Source organism: Marmota monax, unplaced genomic scaffold, assembly GCF_021218885.2.
Source record: "Marmota monax isolate L192 unplaced genomic scaffold, Marmota_monax_Labrador192_F-V1.1 WCK01_AAM20220418_F8-fsc00053, whole genome shotgun sequence".
Lineage (NCBI taxonomy): Eukaryota > Metazoa > Chordata > Mammalia > Rodentia > Sciuridae > Marmota > Marmota monax.
Genome location: NW_026693153.1, coordinates 8,592,001 through 8,614,788, shown reverse-complemented (window position 1 = coordinate 8,614,788; position 22,788 = coordinate 8,592,001). Strand labels below are relative to the sequence as shown.

Genomic DNA, 22,788 nt, shown 5'->3' with positions numbered 1-22,788 from the left:
AGATGTATTTACATATATTTACTAAATCCATCTGTTAATAGGACACGACATCTCTACTGATCTAAACCTAGTAACCAAACATGGATTTCTAATATTATTCTACACAGAAAAGAATAGGGTTCCTTAAGGAAATGGATAACTGCAAGACCGGGAAGGGAAAATACAAGATAAATATAGAATGTCCTGGGCCAAAATGTAAGGAAGTACTTAAAGCATGATCAGTACATCATAAAAGGACATGAGTTAGCTTGCAGAGGCTGCCACTGGAAATTTGGGACAATTTGAGCATTAAAATAAATAATAATAGTAAAGGGTTAGTAGCCATGCATTTCCAAGAGTCCACTGACTCCACATGATATAAACAAATGGGAAAAAGGGAAAGCACTCTTCTTCAGCTAGTGGGTGCACAGTCTAAAATCCAACAGGAACTATCATAATTTAACCCACGTGATCTTTAGGCAGGTTTGTACATACTCATGAGAAGACAGAAAAAGAAGCACACGCAATGGAAATAAGAAACAGCTGAGATTTATTAAACACCTGTTACAGGCCAGAAACTGCAATGTATCATTTCATTTAACCTCCACAAGATGCGGAAGATACCTGTGAAGTCTGGTCAGGTTCAGTTACCAGAAGAAGGACCTCCTGAAGCTGTGAGCAGAATACATACAGTGTGCAATTTAAAATTGGCACCCCAAATTTTCCCATGTCACTCTGCTACTATTTACTGTCCAAATGTATGTCACTTTTAGTTTCCTTTTTTTTTTTAAATAACCATTGTATCGTGGAAATTTTCAAAACTACAAGAGCATAACAAATCCCATGTATCCATTACAGAGTTTTAGCAATGTATTGTTTGCTTATCCTTGTACCTTTTTTCCTGAAATATTTAAAAATAAATCCTACACATTTCAATTGAACTTCAGAATGCTTCCAAAAACTCAGATTTTAAAAATCAATGATAACATAATCACATCTAATATAATCATTTTTTACTATAACCAAATGCCCAATTCCTCTTAAAATTTCTGGTAATCTTCCTTTTCTTTTCTTTTTTTAATAGTGATGGGGATAAACCCAGAGCCCTCATGTATGCTAGGCAAGTGCTCTACCGCTGAGCCACAGTCCCTCTGATAATCTTAAAAATGTCTTCTGTGAGATAGATTGAATCAAGATTCAAACAAGGCTCACCCATACTTTTGGAAGGTACACATCAATTTACAGAGTTCCCTCTCTTTCCTCTGCTTTCCATTTTTTAAATGCCAATTATATATTGAAGAAACTAGGTCATTTCTTTTACAAAATTTCTCCAGTTTTAAATTTAGTCCTTATGGTCAGCATAATGTATTTCTCCATCTCCTTTATTTCCTGTAAAGTGCTAGAGGTTTGCCCAGGTCAGGACTCATCTTTCTTTATAACCTGTTGAGACCGCCCAAGTAGTGCTCTGTCCTGACTGCATCCTTGGCAGGTACATACTATCCAGTTGTCTTCTAATGTTAAAGTCACAGTATTTCTACATTCTCAGGCAATTTGAGCTCCTGAGAATTCACCCAGCACCATACAGCTAGAATTATGTAGGTAGTGACCAAGCTACCAGATTAATTAAGAGTTGACTGAAAGGCAACAGAGTTTACCAATCATCAACAAGCAAATGGGGGCAAGAGTTTTTCCTCTAGGGGATAAGAGGCCAAAAAGCAGAGGAGAGGTGAAAAATTTGGGCAGTGATGGAGAAGTCAGATGACAACCACAGTATGGTACTTAACAAGATTCTGGTTTCCTACTATAGTTCTGAAAGATACTTTACATACTGGAACTAGTAAATGTTTCCAGATAAACTCACAGAGAATTCAAAAGTTCTAATTTCATAATGTTAGTTCACCAAGACAGCCTTACAAAATTTTCCCCTTATTGCTTCAGAAAATGGTGAAGGTTCTAAATCCTGTCTGCAAAGTAGATTTTCCAGGAAAGTTTTTATAATAACATCGAGTTAGAGAACCACTGCTTTTAAGGAACAATGACAGCAGCTATTTACTGAACATCTGTCAAGTGTTATTCTAAACACATTTACACATACTAGTTTGTTTCCTATTTTGCAAGTGAGAAAATAGATCAGAAAATCTGCCCAAGGTCACACAGCAAGCTAACAGCAGTGTCAAGCTTCAAGAAGCTTCATCTAAAACCCATCCGTGCTCTTATTCACCTAAGCATGAATTATGCTTATATGTTTCAACTGTAAATGAAACGATCAAAGAAAACATAAAAAATGAGACAATTAACCTCTTCCTTCTTAGAAGTAGTACAATAGCATCTTATGCAAAGGTACCAACATAGGCTTATTAGGAAAGTAAATAAACAAGAACCTTCCCTTACCAAAAGAAGATTCAAAGTGTAGATTTCCACACATTTTTAATAATTTTTTACATATCATATTATGCAGCATAATTATTCAATGTTGAATATAAAAACTACTTTAATTTTAAAACTTGAAGAAATAAGATAGTATAAAATACATTTTTAAGAACGTCCTACCTATTTCCGTTCTGCTGACACCAATTCCGTTATAAATCCTCAAGTAATTAAAGTGACAAAAATCAGAATCTTCAATATCAAAATCACCAAATTTGATGCGAATTCTTTCTCCTATCTTTACACGAATCTCCCATTCACAAACAGTGCTATTGGGATAAGTCTGTGGGTAGTTTATGGATGTAAGGGTTCCACTCTCAGGGCCTAATACGGTATGTCCACATCCATCACCTTTAAAAAAAAAAAAAAGAAAGAAATTGTTCTCACATCTTTCATGTCTTCAGTCATGTGAAGATTTACAACTATGTATGACGTTAGATATATTATACTACCAATACTTTAACAGAAGATACAACAGATGACATACTACCTAGCATATCCACTCATAGGAGCCAAGAGAGGTCAAATTTGGTCAAAATAATTAATGATTATCAATACAATTTATAAATTCAAAGAATTCTTTAATCTGAGCAAAATAAAAAGTAAACACAACATAGCAATAGTTAAATATACAAACACGATAATAAATTCAAACTTCAAAAGAATATTGATTCATAGAACTTGTTCAAAGTAAATGTAAAAATCAAAATATTTAATCAGCTTCAATCATAAACATCTCAAGTTGCCAAAATCATTTCTAAAAAAATTAATATATAAAGATTATGTAGATTATTGATTATATTACAGACTGCAAGCCATCCCTTTCTGAAGGCATTAAAGCAATATTTAATGAAGTTTAATTTATATTATATTGAAATTTGACTGTTTGGTAGCCCCTCCCCCAAAATCTTTTTTATTTATCAAATGAGAAGGAAGTTAAATGATTTTTTTTGGAAACTAGGAAAAGTGATTTTTATACTTTGGTAGAGGTATTATTTGCTCCAGAAATTTCTTTAGAAACTGGATGTAAAAAACTTAGGCAACATAGCATACTATTTGTAAGGATGAAATATTTGCATTCTCCACTTTATGATAAAGTTTATTATTTTTTTTTACTCAGAATCCAGAAGGAGACATTAATTAAATGTTCACTTAGAAGTTTCAGCCACAACTCCAAGTGCACTGTTTAACATTAACAATCACATTCAAATGAATTTATAGTAGGATAACGAATGTATCCTTTTAAAATAATAGCATTTTCTTCTTTAAAATTTTAGAGTTATTTAAAATCACCTTTTGGAATTACACAAAAAGTAGATTAAAAGTAACACTGGGGCTGGGATATAGCTCAGTGGCAAAGTGTCTGCCTTGCATTAGCAAAGCCCTGAATTCAAATCCCGTTTAAAAAAAAAAAAAAAGAAGAATAAAATAACACTGCTGGGGTCTTAACTATGGACTAAAATGGCTGTACCAAAATTTTCTATTATCTTGATTTATTGTTTTTAAGAACAGTATAGTGCTGACAAATACACACCTAAATTCTGCACCCCTCCCTACTTTAGTATTAGGGATCAAACCCAGGAGCACTTTATGATTAAGTTTATTATAACACTGAGTTACATCCAAAGTCCTCCTTACTTATTTTGAGACAGGGTGTTGCTAAATTGCTAAGGCTGGTCCCAAACTTGCGATGCTCATACCTCAGCCACCAGTGATGCTGGGATTACAGGTGTATACTACCACATCCAGCTTCTGCACCTAAATTCTTATGACAATACTTAAAAACTCATATCCTCTGCTTGTAAAGAAATTATATTTCCGAATTCATATTTTTATTGCTCCTTAGTGTACTTTTAAAGACTAATACTAGATATCTGTTTTCAAGTATCTCTTATATAAAACCTCAGCTACCTTCTACACTTGCTTTCATTTCACACATAAGAACTAGGCACAGTAAATCAATAATATAAATATATACAAGGGCAGAATGAAATAAATGTGGTTTATTGTGCACCATACCCACTGATCTTTCACAAACATAAAAGTTAGGATGTTTAGACAATGAAAAAAATAAAACCCCACAAATTTCTCCTAAAACTATCATGAAAACACTATCTCTGCTGAATATCAACTATATTAAAAACATAAGATAAAAGCCTCCACTGTGAAAATAAATTGAAATACAAAAAATCTTTTGAACAATCATTAACATTTTTCCTTAAAGAGAAAAAACAATGATCCTAACAGAACTTTCAAGAAGATAAAACTAGTTTAAAATGTTTTTTTTTACTACTCAGCAAATGAAAATATGCTTCCTGAAAGTGTTCCAATCTTCAAAAAAAAAACCATACAATAAATAAAATCACTCAAAATAGGTGTTTTTTCCTCATAAACAGAAGCTAAGGCAGCTTTTTCAGCAACTGAATGTGTTGATAAATCTCACAAAGTCAAGAATCACCTCTGAACAGCTGGAACTATCACATTATAATGACAAATCACCTCATTTAATGTGTTCCCTAATTTCAATCTATGTTTATTCAAAAATAAGCTTTTGCAAAAAAAAAAAAAAAAAAAAAGTACAAGCAGAATGTTAGAAGTAATTTTTAGATGGCTTTATGCTCCTGTTTATATTTGATTTTCAAAACAACATTTCTTGCCCTTTCTATCATAAAACCAATTTCTACAAATGTTAAAAATAAATACCAGCTGATGTAAACAGAACTTTTGTATGCATGCTGATGAATAGGACAATTAAAATGGAGCTGTCTTTTTGCAGAATCTTGTTTAGGGGAAGAGAGGGCATGAACAGTCCACAAGTAATGTGCCAAGAATGTTCTAAAATATGTGATGGAGTTCAGTGCTTCCTCATCTTGTAAGAATAACAATATGCACCAGAAACCAAAGACGAGTCTCTAATCCACTACAATGAATAGATGAATGTTTCAATGAATAGATGAATGAATAGATCTGAATGTTTCATATTTCAAGGAATATTTGATAAGTTTAATCTGACTAGAAAATGGCTTAATTGACACATACTACTATAGGCTCATATGTTTAGAATATTCCTATTTGAAAGAGAAGGCTGGGCGTATGCACTAAGCCATTAGCTTCATATGTTTTTGTTATTCCAAAGTAAGAAATAACATTTTATGCTATGGCCCTATGCACTTTAACATACATAGTCCCGACCCACAAAATGATTTCATAACACACAAATGGGTCCCCACCTGCAGTCTGAAAACACTGTCCTCAAGCACTCAAAGGTCATAATGTTTAATTCTCAAATCAAGGAAAGACCCTGTCCTCACTTTCACTTCCAAAGTAGCAATGTGTTCCTAGGTTATTTTTACAGTTCTTAAAACTAAAGTCTGTTATACCAAAATACTTGCAACAAGACAAAACGCTTAAAAATAAAACTAAAACTTGGAAAATATTCTTTATCAACAAATGCCCACCAAAAGCAATGATTCTCAAAGCAGAGGCAGGGGATCCCATAGAGCTGTTCCCTCCCCCTTCACAGTATCTGGAGACGTTTTTAGTTGTGACAAATGGAGTAGGAGGGCTGTTACTGCCATATAGTGGAGGCTAGGAATGCTGCTAAAATATCTTACAATGAACAGGACAGTTCCTAGAACAAAGAATGATTAGCCCTAAATGTGAATGAATGGTGCTGAGGCTGAGAAGGGCTAAATTAGAGTCAAGGCTAGAAAACCACACACTGAAGATTTGGCCCAAAGGGTAATCTAGTTCACTAAGGGCACAACCCAAGGAACAATCCTCTCCCCAAAGGTCAGGAGTTCAGCTAAAGAATTTTATGTTCTCACTTCCCCATTTTTAAAATAAGTGGAATGCTTCATTTTTCTTTACGCTATACGGGGGGAAAAAAAGTATTTTTAATTAGTCTTCAGATCTCAACTGAGTTTCTCCCCTAGGGTTTTTCATTTGCTTTTTTTTGCAGTGCTGGGGTTCAAACCCAGACCTCAACCATGCTAAGCAAGTGCTCTACCACTGAGCTGCGCCTCCAACCCTATTCCTATTAACATTAAAGAGGAAAGGTACCAAAAGGATCAGGAGTATTTTTTCCTAAATTTTTGATTGGCATCAACATATAGAGAAGGCTACAACCACCTACTATTATTCATGTTCAAGGGGCAGAACTGACAAAAAAAGCAGACGACAATGGGAAAAAACTTTCAAAGTGGCTATCATGGGTCCATTCCGTATACTCTCACCAACTATCATCATCACCACCACTGTCAACTTCCCACATCTCCTCCCCTGGATAGTCTCTACCAGACTGCTATCAACCATAAAGGGCGGAAGCCTGTTAATGTAATTTTTGAATTTAATGTCATTTCAGTGCAAAAAAAAAAAAAAAAAAACCACTGGAATTTGATCTTATTGCTCCTTTGCTGGGCTGCAGATTTATCTAGGGGATTACTCATAGAACATGTGTTCACTTCCTCTGAAGACAGCAAGGTCGGATGTGTTAAGCCAGATACAAATTTGGATAATGTTCCAGGAACTGAATGATTTTTTTTCACTACTTATCCCTAAAGAAAACAGAAAGAACATTAAACATATTTAAATGAAAATGTAATAATCCAACTAGGAATGCAAGTTTATTTTAGGCTATTCTAGTTAAACTCGGAATCAAGTGTTTTTTAGATTAGTATGTGCTCCTGATGCTGATTATAAATGATCCTCCATCCACTCTCATTTTTTAGTTATATTATTACTAATTCATATTATGTAATTCCTTAAAAAAAACAAATTTCAACACAAGAATTTTGCACAAAAAAATATGCCAAATATGAAGAACAATGTAAGTTTTTTATACTATAAACTTTGAAAAGTTTATATTTTTTCAGAGAGCTTTCAAGGATGTTGTTTTATTCACTACTAACTGGTGAGTTTGGCTATACTTCCCCTAAATAAGTGTCATTTCTATCATATCTTATAATACGTCTGTGAGATCTTATAAAAATTTCTTTTTTAAAGGAGAAGCATTTAGGGAGTGAAAAAGAATCCAAAGAGCAACTCTTAACTCTCACACCCAATTTTCTGGGAGTGGTGGCACATGCCTATAATCCCAGCAGCTCAGAAGACTGAGGCAAGAGGATCAAAATTCAAGGCCAGTCTCAGCAATTTGGGAAGCCCTTAGAAACTCAGCAAGACCATGTCTCAAACATTTAAAAAATAAAAAGAGCTGGGGATATGGCTCAGTGGTTAAGTGACCCTGGGTTCAATCAAAAGGAACCCCCAAAACACTGAGCTGGGGTTGCAGATTTATCTAGGGGATTACTCATAGAACAACCCAATTTCATTTGGCTGCACAAGTTTTTAATGTATTATTTAGCACTGTAAATTTTTAGAAAAGTCTAGATCTTTATCTGTGAGGTTTCTTAAAATGCATCACTACAAATCTCCAACAAATATGTCATAGTAGTGCTTTAACTTCATGTAATCTTTTTGTCCCTGGTTATTTTCCTTACTCTGAAGTCAACTGTCTGAAATTAATATAGCTACCCTTTCTCTTTTGTAAATACTATATATAAGAAAGATATGGATTTTAGAGTCAAAAGAGGGTCAGGGTGGCAATTTTTAGGAAAAGAAATGGCCCACATCTTCATTCTTTATAAAACCCAAACTTGGGACTGGGATTATGGCTCAGTGGCAGAGCACTTGCCTTGCACATGTGAGGCCCTGGGTTCGATCCTCAGCACCACATAAAAATAAAGTAAAAATATTGTGCCCATGAATAACTTAAAAAAAAATATTTTAAAAAAATAATAACTTGCCGGGCACTGTGGCGAACATCTCTAATCCCAATGGCTCAGGAGGCTGAGAAAAGAGGATGAAGAGTTCAAAGCCAGCCTCAGCAACATTGAGGCACTAAGCAACTCAGTGAGACTCTGTCTCTAAAAAAAAAACAAAAAAAAACAAAATAGGCCTGGGGATGTGGCTCAGTGTCCAACTGCCCCCAAGTTCAATCCCTGATACCCCCCCCAAAAAAATAAAACCCAAACTCATCTGCATATGTGATAATTTCTAAAACTGAATTACATGAAGGAATGTGGACTATATAAATTGTCAACCTCCAAGAACATGCTGTATACCTAGAACATAATTGTCAAACAAACTAAAGCCATACAATAAATTTAAATGCCCTATCATTCACTATAAACTTAAGAAGGTCATCTATTGCTGTTAAATCTCAATATTGCCATCTATAAAATGGGGATATTAACAATTCAAACCTTGTGGGGAAGGAATGAAACAAGATACTGTATGGAAGAATATTAATGTGCTCAATAAATGTCTGTGGTTAAGAGTATCATCATCATAGTACAATAAATAAATACCATTAAAAGTAGAGCAGATCGGCTTTTGTCAAACACAAGTAAATCCAGTACATCTGGCTACAACTGAGAAAGTTAACAGAACAATGGCTCAATAACCATTTTAAAGCTTCTATCTAGTATTTTATGAATAATATAAATTCATGAGAAAGTAATCCTCACTAATCACCTCTATTCCAGTTCAGTAACTCACTCTTGGGATCACAATCTGCACTTTTTGTTTGTTTGGTTGGTTTTGTACCGGGATTGAATTCAATCACATCCCAGTCCTATTTTGTGTTTTAGAGACAGGGGTTTCACCGAGTTGTTTAGTGCCTCGCTTTTGCTGAGGCTGGCTTTGAGCTCTCCATCCTCCTGCCTCAGTCTCCAGAGCCACTGGATTTACAGGTGTGCACCACTGCAACCCGCACAATATGGACTTTTTGCCATTATTAGAAACTACTTCCATCTTTGCAATCTTAAAAACTTTAACAGCCCTCTCTTCTGCTCAGTCACCTGATCACTCAGTTTTCTTATAACCACTATATATTTTCTTAAGACTTACTTCTCTGTTTCTCCATTAAGCTCATCCTTGCCTCATTTCTCTCCCTACCCAGGCTGTACCTTGTTTCCAATACATTAACTAGCCTCTTTCTAACATTTTTTCTCCCTAGTCACTGTGTACTTCTAGAGCATCTGCCTGGCAAACTCTCCACCTAGATCAAATGTCTCTCTTTACCAAGAGCTGAGCACTACTGAAAAAATAATAATAAGGGGCTGGGATTGTGGCTTAGTGGTAGAGTACTTGCCTAGCACTGGGAGGCACTGGGTTTTATTCTCTGCACCACATAAAATAAATAAATAAAGGCACTGTGTCCATCTACAACTAAAAATATTTAAAATAATAATACTAATAAGCACAAACCCAGGGAAGGGTGCCATTAGAAAATAATGGGTTCCAGTCTCAGAGGGGCACTCCACGTCACTTAGTTTTGTCTTCTTTAATAGTTCTCAAAATTAAATTTATATTAGAATCACTGAAGAGCCAATTAAAGATTTTTCAGGCCCTCATCTCCACTTGCACAGATTCTAATATGTATGTCAGAAAAACTGTCTGAAACTTGAAAACTGTCAACAAAGGTGAGAAGCACATCCTTTAAATGGCATTCAGTGCAAAAGCTACCCAAGAACTATATGGCAAAATAACTGCTCAACTTGCTATTTATCCTTAATTAAAAGTCCAAGTATTATTTACATTCTAATGTGTAGACTGCCATCAGGTAGAGACATAATTTCTGTGTACTTGAAAAAATAACTGAAGATTATAATTTAGGGTCTTGTTGGCTTTTAAGCAGTTCTGGCCAAATAACCTAGCAACCATATCTTAACACTACCTATAAACACCTACTTTTTCAAATACTTATGGTTCAGCTTAAATATTTTACTAGTTCTCTCATTAATAAATGAGCTGAATAAAATATTTGACCTTTCATTCTATATTTGCATGACAGTTATGATTTTGCCTTTTTTGCAAATTTTACTCCGTCAGGTAGATCTTCAGTGGGACCTAAGACCTGCACTTTAACAAATTTTAAAACACTAACAATAACTGCAACAATTAAAAACACTAAGAAACTTTGCTCCAATCTGTGTCTTCTGAAATTTATCATATTGCTCACTTTTCTTTTATAGAGAAATTTCTGCACTTGTTTATACTTAATGTCTCACTTCTATGCCTCCCAATCTAATTCAACACATTGCAACTCAACTTGAAGACTGTGACAAATTGAATTTTTGTGACTCCTAGAAAGATATTTAGATAAGTCCTGATTTCTGCTACCTCTGAGATGACCTTATATTTGGAAAGGGGTCTTCACAGATGTAAACAAGTTAAAACAATGTCAAGCTGAATTAGGGTAGGCCTGGTATCCTGATAAGAGTAAGAAAATGTGAGCACAGACACTGGGAAACATATGTAACCACAGAGACACAAAGGAATGAAGCATCATCAATAGGCCAAAGGATGCTAAGGACTGCATCCACCAGAAGCAAGGAAGGGGCAAGGTAGTATCTTTTAGACACTTCAGAGATAGCATAGCCCTACTGATACCCTGATGTCAGAATTCTGGCCTCCCTAACTATGAGACGATATCTGTTTTAAGCCATTCTAATGGCAATTAGTTACAGTAGCCCTAGGGAACCAACAGAGATCTATCCATTGAAAATAGTCACTAAAGCTGTTTTTAAGCTGCCAAAACCAATGGATACCTTTCCACCTTTATCTTCAGTGACATTTCTACAACATCTGACACGGCTGCTACTTCCTTCTCCTCACTGTTCTTCTTTCCTTTCTTATTTTTTCTTCCTCATTCTTAAAACTCTTAATACGTCTTGTAGCTCTCTAACCACCACCTCTTGGATACCTTCCTATAACCTTTCCACTGACTGTTGGTACTGCTGCTGTGAGTTTTCCTCCACTCTGTATTCTGTGTGGGCAATCTCATCTGCAACCCCAACTTCAGTTGCCACCAAGTACACAAAACTCCAAAGTCCCCAATCTCTCTCTCTCAATCCTCGAACATGTTATCTACTTAGAATATTACTCAAATTTCACAGCTTTTCAAACAAAACATGTTCCAAGCATCCAATGAACATTTTCCCCATATTAGACTCTGAATTAGGCAACGCAGTGAAAATGACAGGCAAGAACCCTGTCTTGAGAGTTTACAATATAGGAGGGCAGACGTGGCAAGTAATTCCAGGGATAATGAGTTATACAGAGAAGTTATGGGTGTTTTATTGTGTATGTGTGTGTGAGAGAGAAATAGTGGTAAAGAGGCAAGAAATCCTCATGAACTAACATAAGTGGAGAGAAGATTTTTTTTAATGAGCTCCTGCTCTCACACTCAAGCGGTCATTAAATTTGATGACTTCTATCTCCTAAGTATCTCTAACTTTTGTTCCTCTGACCAATGCAGGCCCTGTTCTGCAACAGATATATTCACTCTGCTGTTTTCTTCCTCTAACCTATTACCTGCACTCCTGCTAGTGTTAACTTTAACATTAGTAATATTAGGGCCACATAGGTTCCTTTTTTGAAAATTCTTCAACTGTTTTTCACTGTATAATGAAGTTCAAACACTTCAGCAAGGACATACAGTCTATATTATACTCCAGCCCCTGTTTCCAGTTTTGGTGTCATCTCCTGAGTAGCCACATGACCTCTCTGCTCCAGCTGTGGAACTGTGGGCGATTTCTCCTCTTCACACTCTCACCTGTCACTATACATGCTGTTCCCCTCTGCTGAGGATCATGCCTTTCCTCCTCCATCCAAGGCAAGTCCTACTCAATGTAATCTTCTCTGTGGAACCTTTCTGAAGCCCCTAGTCTTTCTTATTTCTATTATCATAATCTCTTTACTGTGTTTAATATGCTTGATTATGCATACTATGTCAGCTTACCACACCAAATATAAAACTCCGTTAGGAAGGCAATGCACTCTATTCATCTATAAGCCATACACGCAAAACAAACATATGAGGCTCTTAACACATGCTGTTTAATTCAGAAACAAACCCAAACAAGACTAATGGTAAGCCAGTGAGATACACATATATCTTAGAAATGCTTTGGAGTCAGATAGGCAACTTTTGAAATATCAGGCACTTAACCTCTATAATCCCATGTAATCTCACTTGAACATGGAGTTAATACCACCCATGTTCCCAAGGGTCTACTTATTCAAAATACAGTAGACTCTTTATAAATGCAAGACTTTCTCCTTAAAAAGGATGCCTCTGTCTAGTACCTGCCTTTCATTATGACCTCATAGCCCTGGTTAGTTAACCCTTAGCCAATGTGAAGCCAATTCACACTTGCCTCCAATTTGAGACCTGTACAATAAGGAAAATCCCAAATTTTCTCTGGTTAGAGCTGCAAGCCTCAGGGACTGCCAGTAGCCATGACTTTTCCTATGCAGAAAAAGCAAAAATGAAGCAAAGAAAGAACTACACTGAGTCTTTCGTTCCTGAAGTCCAGCTGCATTCCTGTTTTCCCCTTGGCTTAGGGTAGTCCAGTTCTACTCTATAAGTTACCTCAGTATCCTCCCAACATTATCCCCATCTACCTTCAGCAGACTTGGATTCCTGTCGCCTATAACATTAAGAGTCCTAACCAGAAAAGTCTTCCTTTACCCATGCAACAGAATGTATGTTGTCCATTCAGAGAATGAGCTTGTCGGATGCAGAGCCCAACCCTGAGAAACAAGGGCAAGTCAGGAGTGAAGAGATAAACCACAAACCAAAATGAGTAGAGAGAGTGGAGAAAGAAGGTGAAATATATAAAAAATTAAAAAGCAGGAAAGTCAGAGCAAAGATCAAAACAGAAGGAACAAAAGTAGTATTAAAGTTTGGGTGTGTTAGAGGCCAATTAAGAGAAAATAATATGGATAATCATGCCTTGCTGTCACTGTCCTCTACAGTAGGGTCTGACTCCCCTCATTAAGCCAGGATGGAACTTCTCTAATCAATAACTGACATGGAATAAGAAGCAGAAGATGAAAAATTCTCATTAGAAAGCAAACACATGAAAACAGGAGATTGAACTGTAAAGTAGGGGGAAAAAATCTCATTTCATATGTTGATTCACTCTTTTGAACAAAAAATGTACTGACTATATGAATAATTTTATCCCAACCCTCAGTACATTCTAAAGAGTTATGTATTTTAAAACATTTAGAATAGTATGTGGACTTCAAAACTTGACAGAGTCAGTATTTAAATCCAGGTACATCTGAGTTCAAAATCTCCATATCTTCAAAGACCTCTGAGGTAAAAAATAATGAATATGGACAAAGCTCCCAGGTTTTTCAGATCAAACAAAAACCGAACCAAACCAAAAATCCAACAGTTTAGATGACAGTTTCAATACAGCAGAACCAAGACTACGAGGGACTAAAACAAGAAATTCATCATGTAGCAAAAGTCTACTATATGCCAACACTAAGAAAACGTTCAGCACAGAGGTAGTCTACCTTTTACAAAGTGAGTCATTAAAAAAGGAGGCAATAGCCACCTGGAAAGTAAAAAGAAAAAAAAAAAAAAAGAGAGAGGGACAGATAAAAGTGAAACTTCCACTCCCACATGAAACATCATGCTGGACAACTGGAGGAGGACAAGGTTTCAGGAAGGAGAAATGGGGAGGTGTCAGGCAGAGTCATATTTTACAGGAATAAGGAGCATAGCAAGAGCTCAGCTCTACAAAACGCTGCTAAGCTGAATTCTCCATTTGAGATTTGATAGGATAGCACTCATTTATGCCAGATCTGATGGCCACATGACTGTCTCCAGTAGCCAGAGAAAGCAGACAGTGGAGCTTTTAGCATAGGCAGGCTCAAGTTTGGGATTTGCCAAGGATCCAGGTCAAGAACACTGATGAGAAAATGCACCTGGATGCCTGAGCTTAAAAGAGAATACACCTAGAGATGGACAATGGACTGTGTGAAAGTAGCATATATGCCTAATCTCTCAGGTATAAACTCCTTACTCAGCCCCTCAATAGAAAGTCTTCCATAATATGGTCCCCATTGACTTTTCCAGCCTGTCTCCTCTATATACTACCCTGATATCAGATTATTGAAACTACCTGAATACTCTCTAAAAGCATGGAGGCTTTGGATTCAGACACACCAGGACAGTAATGCTAGCCATGTCATATTTTAAGATCTAGTCACCATTCTAAATGTTTTAAAATGTTTAACTCACCTCTCTTTTTAGAAAATATTGAATATTGGTATCAAATCTGTTTAGAAAGTAAAATTTTATGAGTGAATCAGCATGCAAATGAAAATTGTGTCCCAGTTTTCCCTACTAACCTGGCAAGGAAAAAGAAGGAGGGCTACTACTAGAATCAAAACTAGGGGCACTTTCCTCATGTTGGAGATGGCTCTTTAAGCCAGAATTTGGGATAGTGTGCAAAGGAGTTCGTTCAACTTTCTGGCATTGATTAGGTTTTGTGGCTGTTTTTATAATCACCTGTTTAAGAGGAGCAGAGTTTTCTAAATTAGCCATGCCTGTTTTCAGAGTTCCAGCTTGAAGGAAAACTCCTCTTTAGACATGGGAGTACAGCAAAGGGTTAGCTCCTGGGGAGAGAAGGGCCAGAAAAGACAAAGCAGATTACTTGGCCATGAGCAAGCAGGCAGTAAAGTTCAAGAGAGGGCTCTATTCCTCCGGGACTGAGAAGCCCAGTCTCCTGCACTGTTGGCTCACTAGGGGATTAGACAAAGGCCAACAGCACAAAGCACATGCAGGTACCCAAGGACTAACACCACATAATGAGCTCAGGGCAAAGATCCAGTCCAGAAATGGAATTCTTACTACACCTATTTTTATGAGTGAATCAGCATGTGAATAAAAATTGTGTCCCAGTCTTCCCTACAGACAGCATGATAAATATTAGAAATAAGAAAATGACTTAAAACTCTCTCCACTGACAAGAACAAATAACTTAAAATAAGTGTGGAAAGTACTATCTGGAGATGAATGTGTGGTGATGATGCCTAAGAAGGATTCTGAAGGATGATTAAAGTTTTACTAAGACAAGGAAAGTATGTAAGGACATTCTAAGCAGGGAAAATTGCATATGAAAAGAAATCAGTACAAAGAAAAGGCAAAATGGCATGAAGTTTAATATGCTCAAGGAATAAAAAGCAGCTCAATCTTCTATCTTAACTATGAAATATGAGGGATGCCGGCATGAAATTAGGACAAAATGGGAGGGAAGGACCAGACTGTGAAAAAATTATATACAATATGCAAATCAGTTTGGAATCTATCTCATTAGTGATAAAGGAACTGCTGGTCACACTATGGATATCACTATGAAAGGCAATACTCCATCATCACATGGACTGTGGCTAGCCTACACAAGTACATATTTATATTCCAACTTGAACATTGCCTCCTTAACTGAACTGCAGATTCTCTTAAGACAATGTCAATGTTTTAGTCTCCTATGCATATCCCAGGGTTGTACTGACACTTGTGCACTCTCCTGAGAGCTCATGATAGCTCTTGATGAGAGAATAATAAAGAGCTAACAACTTCTCTTTAATTCCAAGCAAATTCATTGTAACTGCAAAGTTGCATATACTCTACTCAACAAATGCTTTGCTGGGAATTCTGGGACACTCTCCTTAGAGAGTAGTTGAGAGAACCTGTACATTGGGGTCCTCCCTATAATTCAAGTAACTGATACTCTTCCAACTAAATACCTTTCAAGTATTTTAGGTGAAGTTTCAAAATCACCTTAAAAATCACCCACTATCTCATCCGCTTCAATGGATACTGCACTGGCATTCATTAAATAAGAGTTTATTTGAATATCTGTATTTTTGGTCTTCAAGGATTATATACGGGTTTAACCCAATAATAATCTGGAAAATTAACATTACATGCTACTAAACTAATATTCTGAACTGAAATACTTTCTCAAAGATTCTATCAAGAACAACGAATTTACTCAAATGAAATAAAGGAAATAATGCAGTCGAAATTCTGAATGATACAGTAATTACCTTATAAATAATGAATGCCATCTTGTGATGAAATTTTACATTTAAAATTGCTATCTTGTTGTGTTTTGCAAGTATGCTTATTTATGTTAGTCTATAAAATAATTTCAACATAATATCTACAGAACATAACACCCTATTAAGGTATGTGATCATGTAATGCACAGGAACGAGAAAAATCGGTTGATAAATTAGAAAGCAGAATTGTGGATAATTATCATCCACAATTCTAGTTTTAGTACTGCATAACTATTATTGTTTTTAAAATAGATGAAAAAAATGCTATGACCATAGGTTGTTATAAAGTAACCCAGATCCAGGAGCCTCAAGAGAAAAAAAAAATCATCTACTTGTCTTAATTCATATTTTAACAATCACATTTAGGAAATATCACCATCTTTCTAAAGATCTTCCTAATACTTCCAGTCTATGTTATCACACCACATCCTTCTAACAAATTAAGAAGTGAAGGTGGAAACTGTCCATTTGCATGTGTTCAATGTTCAAGGAGATCATAATCACCTCAGCTTTCACATCTCAGGATCATTTTGCTAAGTGTAGTCCTAAATTTAAAATCTACCCTATGTAACCACAATCTTACATGATCTGACCATTTCCTTTCAGAAATTCATTCATTCATTTGTCATGTTAATTCTAGTACAAGTACTTTCACTTACACCAACTTCACCATTTTAAGGCTTTCTTTTTTTTTCCCCTCGTTTTTCTTTAACAATGAAGTTCTGATACTGAATGGAATTATAACCATCTCCAGAGTGATATGTTTTCTTTTTGCATATAACACTGGAAAATCTAAGACTCATTAACCTGTAACTTTATAGTCAACTTTTCCTTTATAAGCCCTAAGAATGTAGAACTAAAATCCTGTCATTAGCACACATGGAACATGTGCTGATTCTGATTACCATTGTACAAAATTAATGAGAAATATAACAGAAAAGGAAGTTTTGATTTTTGCCTCTGAACACAGTACATAAAAGAGTCCTTATGTTTAATCAGACCAAGAAAAGAATGAAAAATTTTAATTAGCCTAATGTTAAAATTAGAATACATGTTTCTTTGCAGAGAGAAGTTCTTCACTTCTTCCAATTCACCACTATTGTTCAAAAATACATTTCCCTGTGTCACAAGGCAGTAAATACATTACTAGACTGATTATAAACTCTGAACATTTAATTCCAGTATCATTGTAGAACCAAGCAATTCCTTTTTAGAATGTACCCAATTTGTTTCATAGGCTCATTAGGGTAGCAAAGAAAAAAATCAATACTCTCACCAACATGTCACATTAATAGGCAAAACAAGTCAATTTTTTTTTTTTAGATCTTTATTTTTATTTATTTATTTTTTTGTGTGGTGCTAAGAATCGAAACCAGTGTCTCATGCGTGTGAGGCAAGCACTCTGCTGCTGAGCCACAACCCCAGCTCAACAAGTCAGTTTTAATGGGTTTAAAAAACTAATTCCCTGATATATTACTACAATCAAGTCATGTTCTCACAGAAGGTAGGCAGGACTTCCATGATACAAATGAGGAAGTCAAACTCCTGAGATAACTCAAATTCCTACAATCATAATGTAAACTGAAGACATAAATTCAATCATAGTAGACCATCAACTGCCTACTAACTAAATTTATTACATCAGTAAACATGTATTCAGCATAAATTTAACCAATTTAAGTTTTTTAAATATATTTTACAGAAAGTTTTTTAAATAATTTTTGAAGATGAACTTAATATCAAATTTAGAACTCAAAACTATATATAATAAACTGCATCTAAAAGAGCAAGATAGTAAATAGATGCAAACAGAGTATATTTAATTTATAAGTTGTAGTGAAATAAAATGGTTAAAATACATTTCTGTTGTGAGAGGCCAGCAGTTTTCAAACAAATGATAAATTCTATTCTCAGCCAAATTAAGAGAAAGATCACTGTCAGCAAAAAAATCTGCTGAGGAATAGCTATCTACATATGGCATTAATTGGAATGAAGGTAATATATTCTTCTATGGCCATGAATGGCATTAATTGGAATGAAGGTAATATATTCCACTCTTTCAAAAAAATATTGGAAAGACTTTAAAATAACAAAAAAGAAAAGAAACCCTGAATCATAGTCCTACCTTAACAGACACATTAAATGCTTTTCTAACTAGGTTGGCTAAAGAAAAAAATCTATTCATCAAAAAACACTTTCTCAATTTCTTTTTTTGTGTGTTTTTGTTTTTAAGAGTTGGAAGAGAGGATGTGTTTGTGTGTGTCGTAGATGGATACAATATCTTTATTTATTTTTATGTGGTGCTGAGGATTTAACCCAGTACCTCATGCAAGCGAGGCAAGTGCTCTACCACTGAGCTATAACCCCAGCCTCTTTCAATTTCTTTTTTATTCTGACTGTATACAAACCCCACAGAATTTGGAAAAGCATAAAAAAGAAATTACACACAATTCTACCACCAAAAGACAACTGTTAACACTATTTCCTCCCTGTCTTCTAAGATTTCTTAGAGTTAAAAACTATACCTTGTAACTTATTATTACATATGGACATGCCCATTATTAAAATTCTATGGGAGTTTTTAAAGTGCTGCTTCTGATTTTTAAATGAGACTTCTTTTCAGGTTATGTGAAGAAATACTAGCCGACCCTGAAACAATCTGCTAGGCTGTTTAAGATTGGCATAAAAGGAATTACATCAGAAATCACACTAGGGTCCTTTTGTGTACAAAATATATTTTAAAAAATTTTAGGAGATTCAAATCCCATAGTTTTCAGATGGCTAGCTTTTAATTCACCAACTTAGTAACTCAAGATTAATAATTCTAATCATTTATGACTATACTTGCTTTTCCCTTTGCAAAACTTTTGAATACTATCATTTCATTTTCATTGAGCTATGAGTGAATTCTCACATACACAATGTTGAAAACTGAGGTGCAAAGGGAATAAATGACTTAACAAAATATACTCAATCAATTTAGCAGAACTAGAAATCAAGTCTTTTAATTACTAGTACCATTTCTATCTGTTTTAATATATATTGATGTTTAAGCTGACACTATAAAAGACATTTGCTGGGATTGTAGCTCAGTGGTAGAGTGCTTGCTTAGCATGTGTGAGGCACTGGGTTCAATCCTCAGCACTACATAAAAATAAATAAAATAAAGGTATTGTGTCCATCTACAACTAAAAAAAATATTTTAAAATGATGCAAAAAATTGATGCTTTTAAAACATAAGGTAATGTTGTATATTCAGTTAATACAGGCATGAGAAATTCTAAAAGCAAGACAGTTGTCTCTTGGGGAGGAGATATGTAACTGACTCCAATACTGCAAGATATTTTTAAAAAACATGATACAAACACTTTCAGATCTAGAAAAAGTAAAACAGTGAAAGCATTCTACTTGTCATATGCTTTTCTGTATCAAGGCACCTCGTATTCCTCCTCGGTTTTCTTACATTGGAAATGGGATAACAATGCCTATCTCACCTGAGGTGAGTATTAAGAGTTAATTTACATAAACGACTTAGTCCTGTGCCAGTCCCAAAGTAAGCTCTTATTAGTGTTAGCCACATATAAGCCATTCCCCTACCATTCCACCAGGAAGGAAATGATGCATAGGGTCTAAAGCTAAAAGGATTTCATGAAACCTTCATGCTAAGCATCTCAATGTTAAGTTACACTATGTAGAAATGGGCCTGTATCTAGAGTTCAGTTTACCAAACATATTTTTTCTTAGACATTGTTTCCACATGCCTGTGAAAATTTCAGCATCTTCTCAATAACAGTCTCTTGGTCCTGATCCCATACGTCACTCAAAGCCACGACAGCAATTAAGCTGGACTTAAACCTGAAGATCAATTAAAATAAAATCCTGTAGGCAATTAGTAACAGTCCAATGCTTATTTTCCTCATTGCAATAAAAAGGGAAATGCAATAAAAAGTCTTCAATAACTGACGCCAAACTGATACAAAAACGATGATACCCTGCCTAAAACAGTACTAAAAATTAAAAAAAAAAAAAACCCTGCATTCTCTTTCCATTATAATGATTATTTAATATACAGTTTTACTCGTTTCTGGCATAGGTTTCTCAAGGATCGTAGATGGAAAAAAAGTTTTGTCACTTTCTGGAAAGGCTTACCCTTTTAATGTGGAACGCTCCATTTGCGCAACATGACAGTTTGGGCCAGTGTTTCACCAAGGCGTCAATATATAGGCAAGGATTATAAAGAACATGTTCTAAATCCAAGACTAAGAAAGAGATCACCACAACCTACTTAATTCCCTTCAGAACCCGGGCACTTTCACAAGGAGCTGATAATTACCATTAGTTGTCTTTAAGGTTTATGATGCTGTTTAATTTCCTTGCTTAGGATCCTACTCTGTCGGTCCATCTGCACAGCTTAACTTCTGGGATCACAAGTCCGAAAGTTCCCTTTCTCCTCCCAAAACAATCTCCCCAGAAGGATCCAATATCAAAGAGGCTTCCATCGCAGGGTCTCACATCGCTCTTTTCAGAGAAATGAATGGCTTGGCCAAAAGTAAAGCCGCACCAACTTGGACGACAGGCTGACAGAGCCCACCTTTCCAATTCAACCTTCCTAGTGCCCAGCTAGGTCTGGCCACGTTCGAGTCGCACCATGCCTCCCCTGCGCTTCTGTAGACGTGTTTAATAGCCAGAAGACCCGGCGCTCAGGAGTAGGCTCCCCACGCGACCCAGTCACCCTAGGAGCTCCGGGAGCCGCGCACTCCTTGGGGACCACTCACCTTGCTGGGCTCCAGCGTCCTCCAGCAGCAAGAGCAGGATAAGTAAGAGGAGGAGGAAAAGAGGCATGGAGGAGGAGGAGTTGGAACCGGGAGGGAGGGAGCAGGAGAGGGGGAGCGGGGCCCAGGCGGGGGCGGCGGCTGCGGCCCGGACTCGGGGACACGGCGGGCTGCGCCCGGCTCTCACCACCGCCCGGCTCGCCATCGCGGCTGCCAGCAGTCCGCCTGCATACTGCGGACGCCCAGCAGCCACGCGCGCCCCGGGGCCGCAGCACCGGGTAAAGAAGCTGCAGCTGCGGCGGGAGAGCGAGAGGCAGAGCACGCCTCACCCCGCGCTAGGACCCCTCCGCCACTCACCCCGCTTTCACCTTCTCCTCCTTCGTCCCTTCCCTCCGCTCCCAGCCCCGAGATCCCAAGCTGGAGCGCAGGGGAGGGGAGGGAAGGAAGCGGAGTGTTCGGGCCGCCTAGAGCGGCCGCGGCGAAGCTGAGGAACGCGCCTTTTACACCGCGCTTCACACCCGGACCGGCTCGCCGCGCTCGCCCGCGGCTCCGGCTAGCTGGCAGGCAGGCCAGCCGCCCGCTCCCTCGAGCTCCCTCTAGCTCGAGCGGTCCACGCCTTCTTGACCCGCCACAACCAATCCACAGTCAATTCCAGTCCGTCTCTTTCTGTACCACCCAATCAGAACGCTCTCTCCTCTGTCGACCCGTTAGCTCCTGGACCCACTCCTCGAGCGCCACCGCCCCTTATCTTCCCCTTCCAATCACCTTCGGCCTTCGGAAGCGTCCCACCCGCCTCCACCAATCCGGGTCCCGCCCCCAAACTCCCCCCCCCCGACCCCGCCCCCGAGAGCCTGTTATTGTTGGGACTGCTGCCCAGAGCGAACCCGCTGAGGCGACCGCTTGCTCTGTTGAATGACTTCCGGGACTTTCCTCATCCCGCTGCTCTCGCTTTCAGCTCCTCAGGCTGGGTTTTCTCATTGCTCCGCCCTCGCAGCACATCAGGCCACTGGAACGGGTGGGAAACCTGGATCCTGGAAGGTTTTAGCTGGGAGCTGAATCTAAAGCAGTTGTGGTTCTGGGGGGTGCGGTTGTTTTGTTGTTGTTTTTAATATCTGAGCTTGTTATTTTTAAAACTGCAGCCAGTTAGTTGTTACAGAAACTCCGAGTTACAATAACAGATGTAGTATTTGATTTTAAAATACGTATTTTCCCGTTGCTATGCCCTTCACTATATGAGGAAAAGGAGTGGGAAAAATAAAAAGTGCAAAACAAGATCCTTGCCATCAAGTCCACTGATACCTAACATCTGGACATTCTTCTAACCATGCTACAAGGAATCGTTGAGCACCTGCTATCTATCTGCAGTCATTGTGCTGAAAGTCCCAGGAGTTGCAGCCATAATGCAGAAATCTTACAGGATCCAGAGTAGAAGACAAATAACAATAAATCATTCAAGTCAGGATGAAATAAATGATAATTAAAGTCACCGATATCTGTTGGAAACTGGGAGCAGAGAATGAGAAAAAGAACCAAGTTTTTGAGAAAGAGGAATCCATATGATTAGGCAGTGATTTTAGAAAGAAGAGAGGTGCCACGCTAATGTTTTAAAGAGGAGAATGGTGTCATTAATAAATACAGAAAGTTAGAATGATGGACTAGGTTGTGTGGGAAAGGAAGT

General features: G+C 37.2%; 1 protein-coding gene across 4 annotated transcripts in view; it reads right to left on the bottom strand.

Annotated features, from left to right (window-relative positions):
* Nucleotides 1–21,694, bottom strand: part of Dcbld2 (discoidin, CUB and LCCL domain containing 2) — an 81,735-nt gene extending 60,041 nt beyond the window's left edge. The window contains exons 1-2 of one of the 4 annotated variants that reach the window (XM_058582908.1): nt 21,468–21,694; nt 2,530–2,757 (exon numbers count right to left, since the gene is read on the bottom strand). Coding sequence is in view for 3 of the 4 variants with exons in the window: in XM_046455229.2 (XP_046311185.1) it covers nt 2,530–2,757; nt 21,114–21,315 (430 nt within the window). In the remaining variant the exon portion in view is untranslated. Of the gene's footprint in view, nt 1–2,529; nt 2,758–21,113; nt 21,397–21,467 lie in introns of those variants that run through there. The other 3 variants (XM_046455229.2, XM_046455230.2, XM_046455231.2) reach the window with 3 other exon arrangements.
* Nucleotides 21,695–22,788: the final 1,094 nt, after the last annotated feature.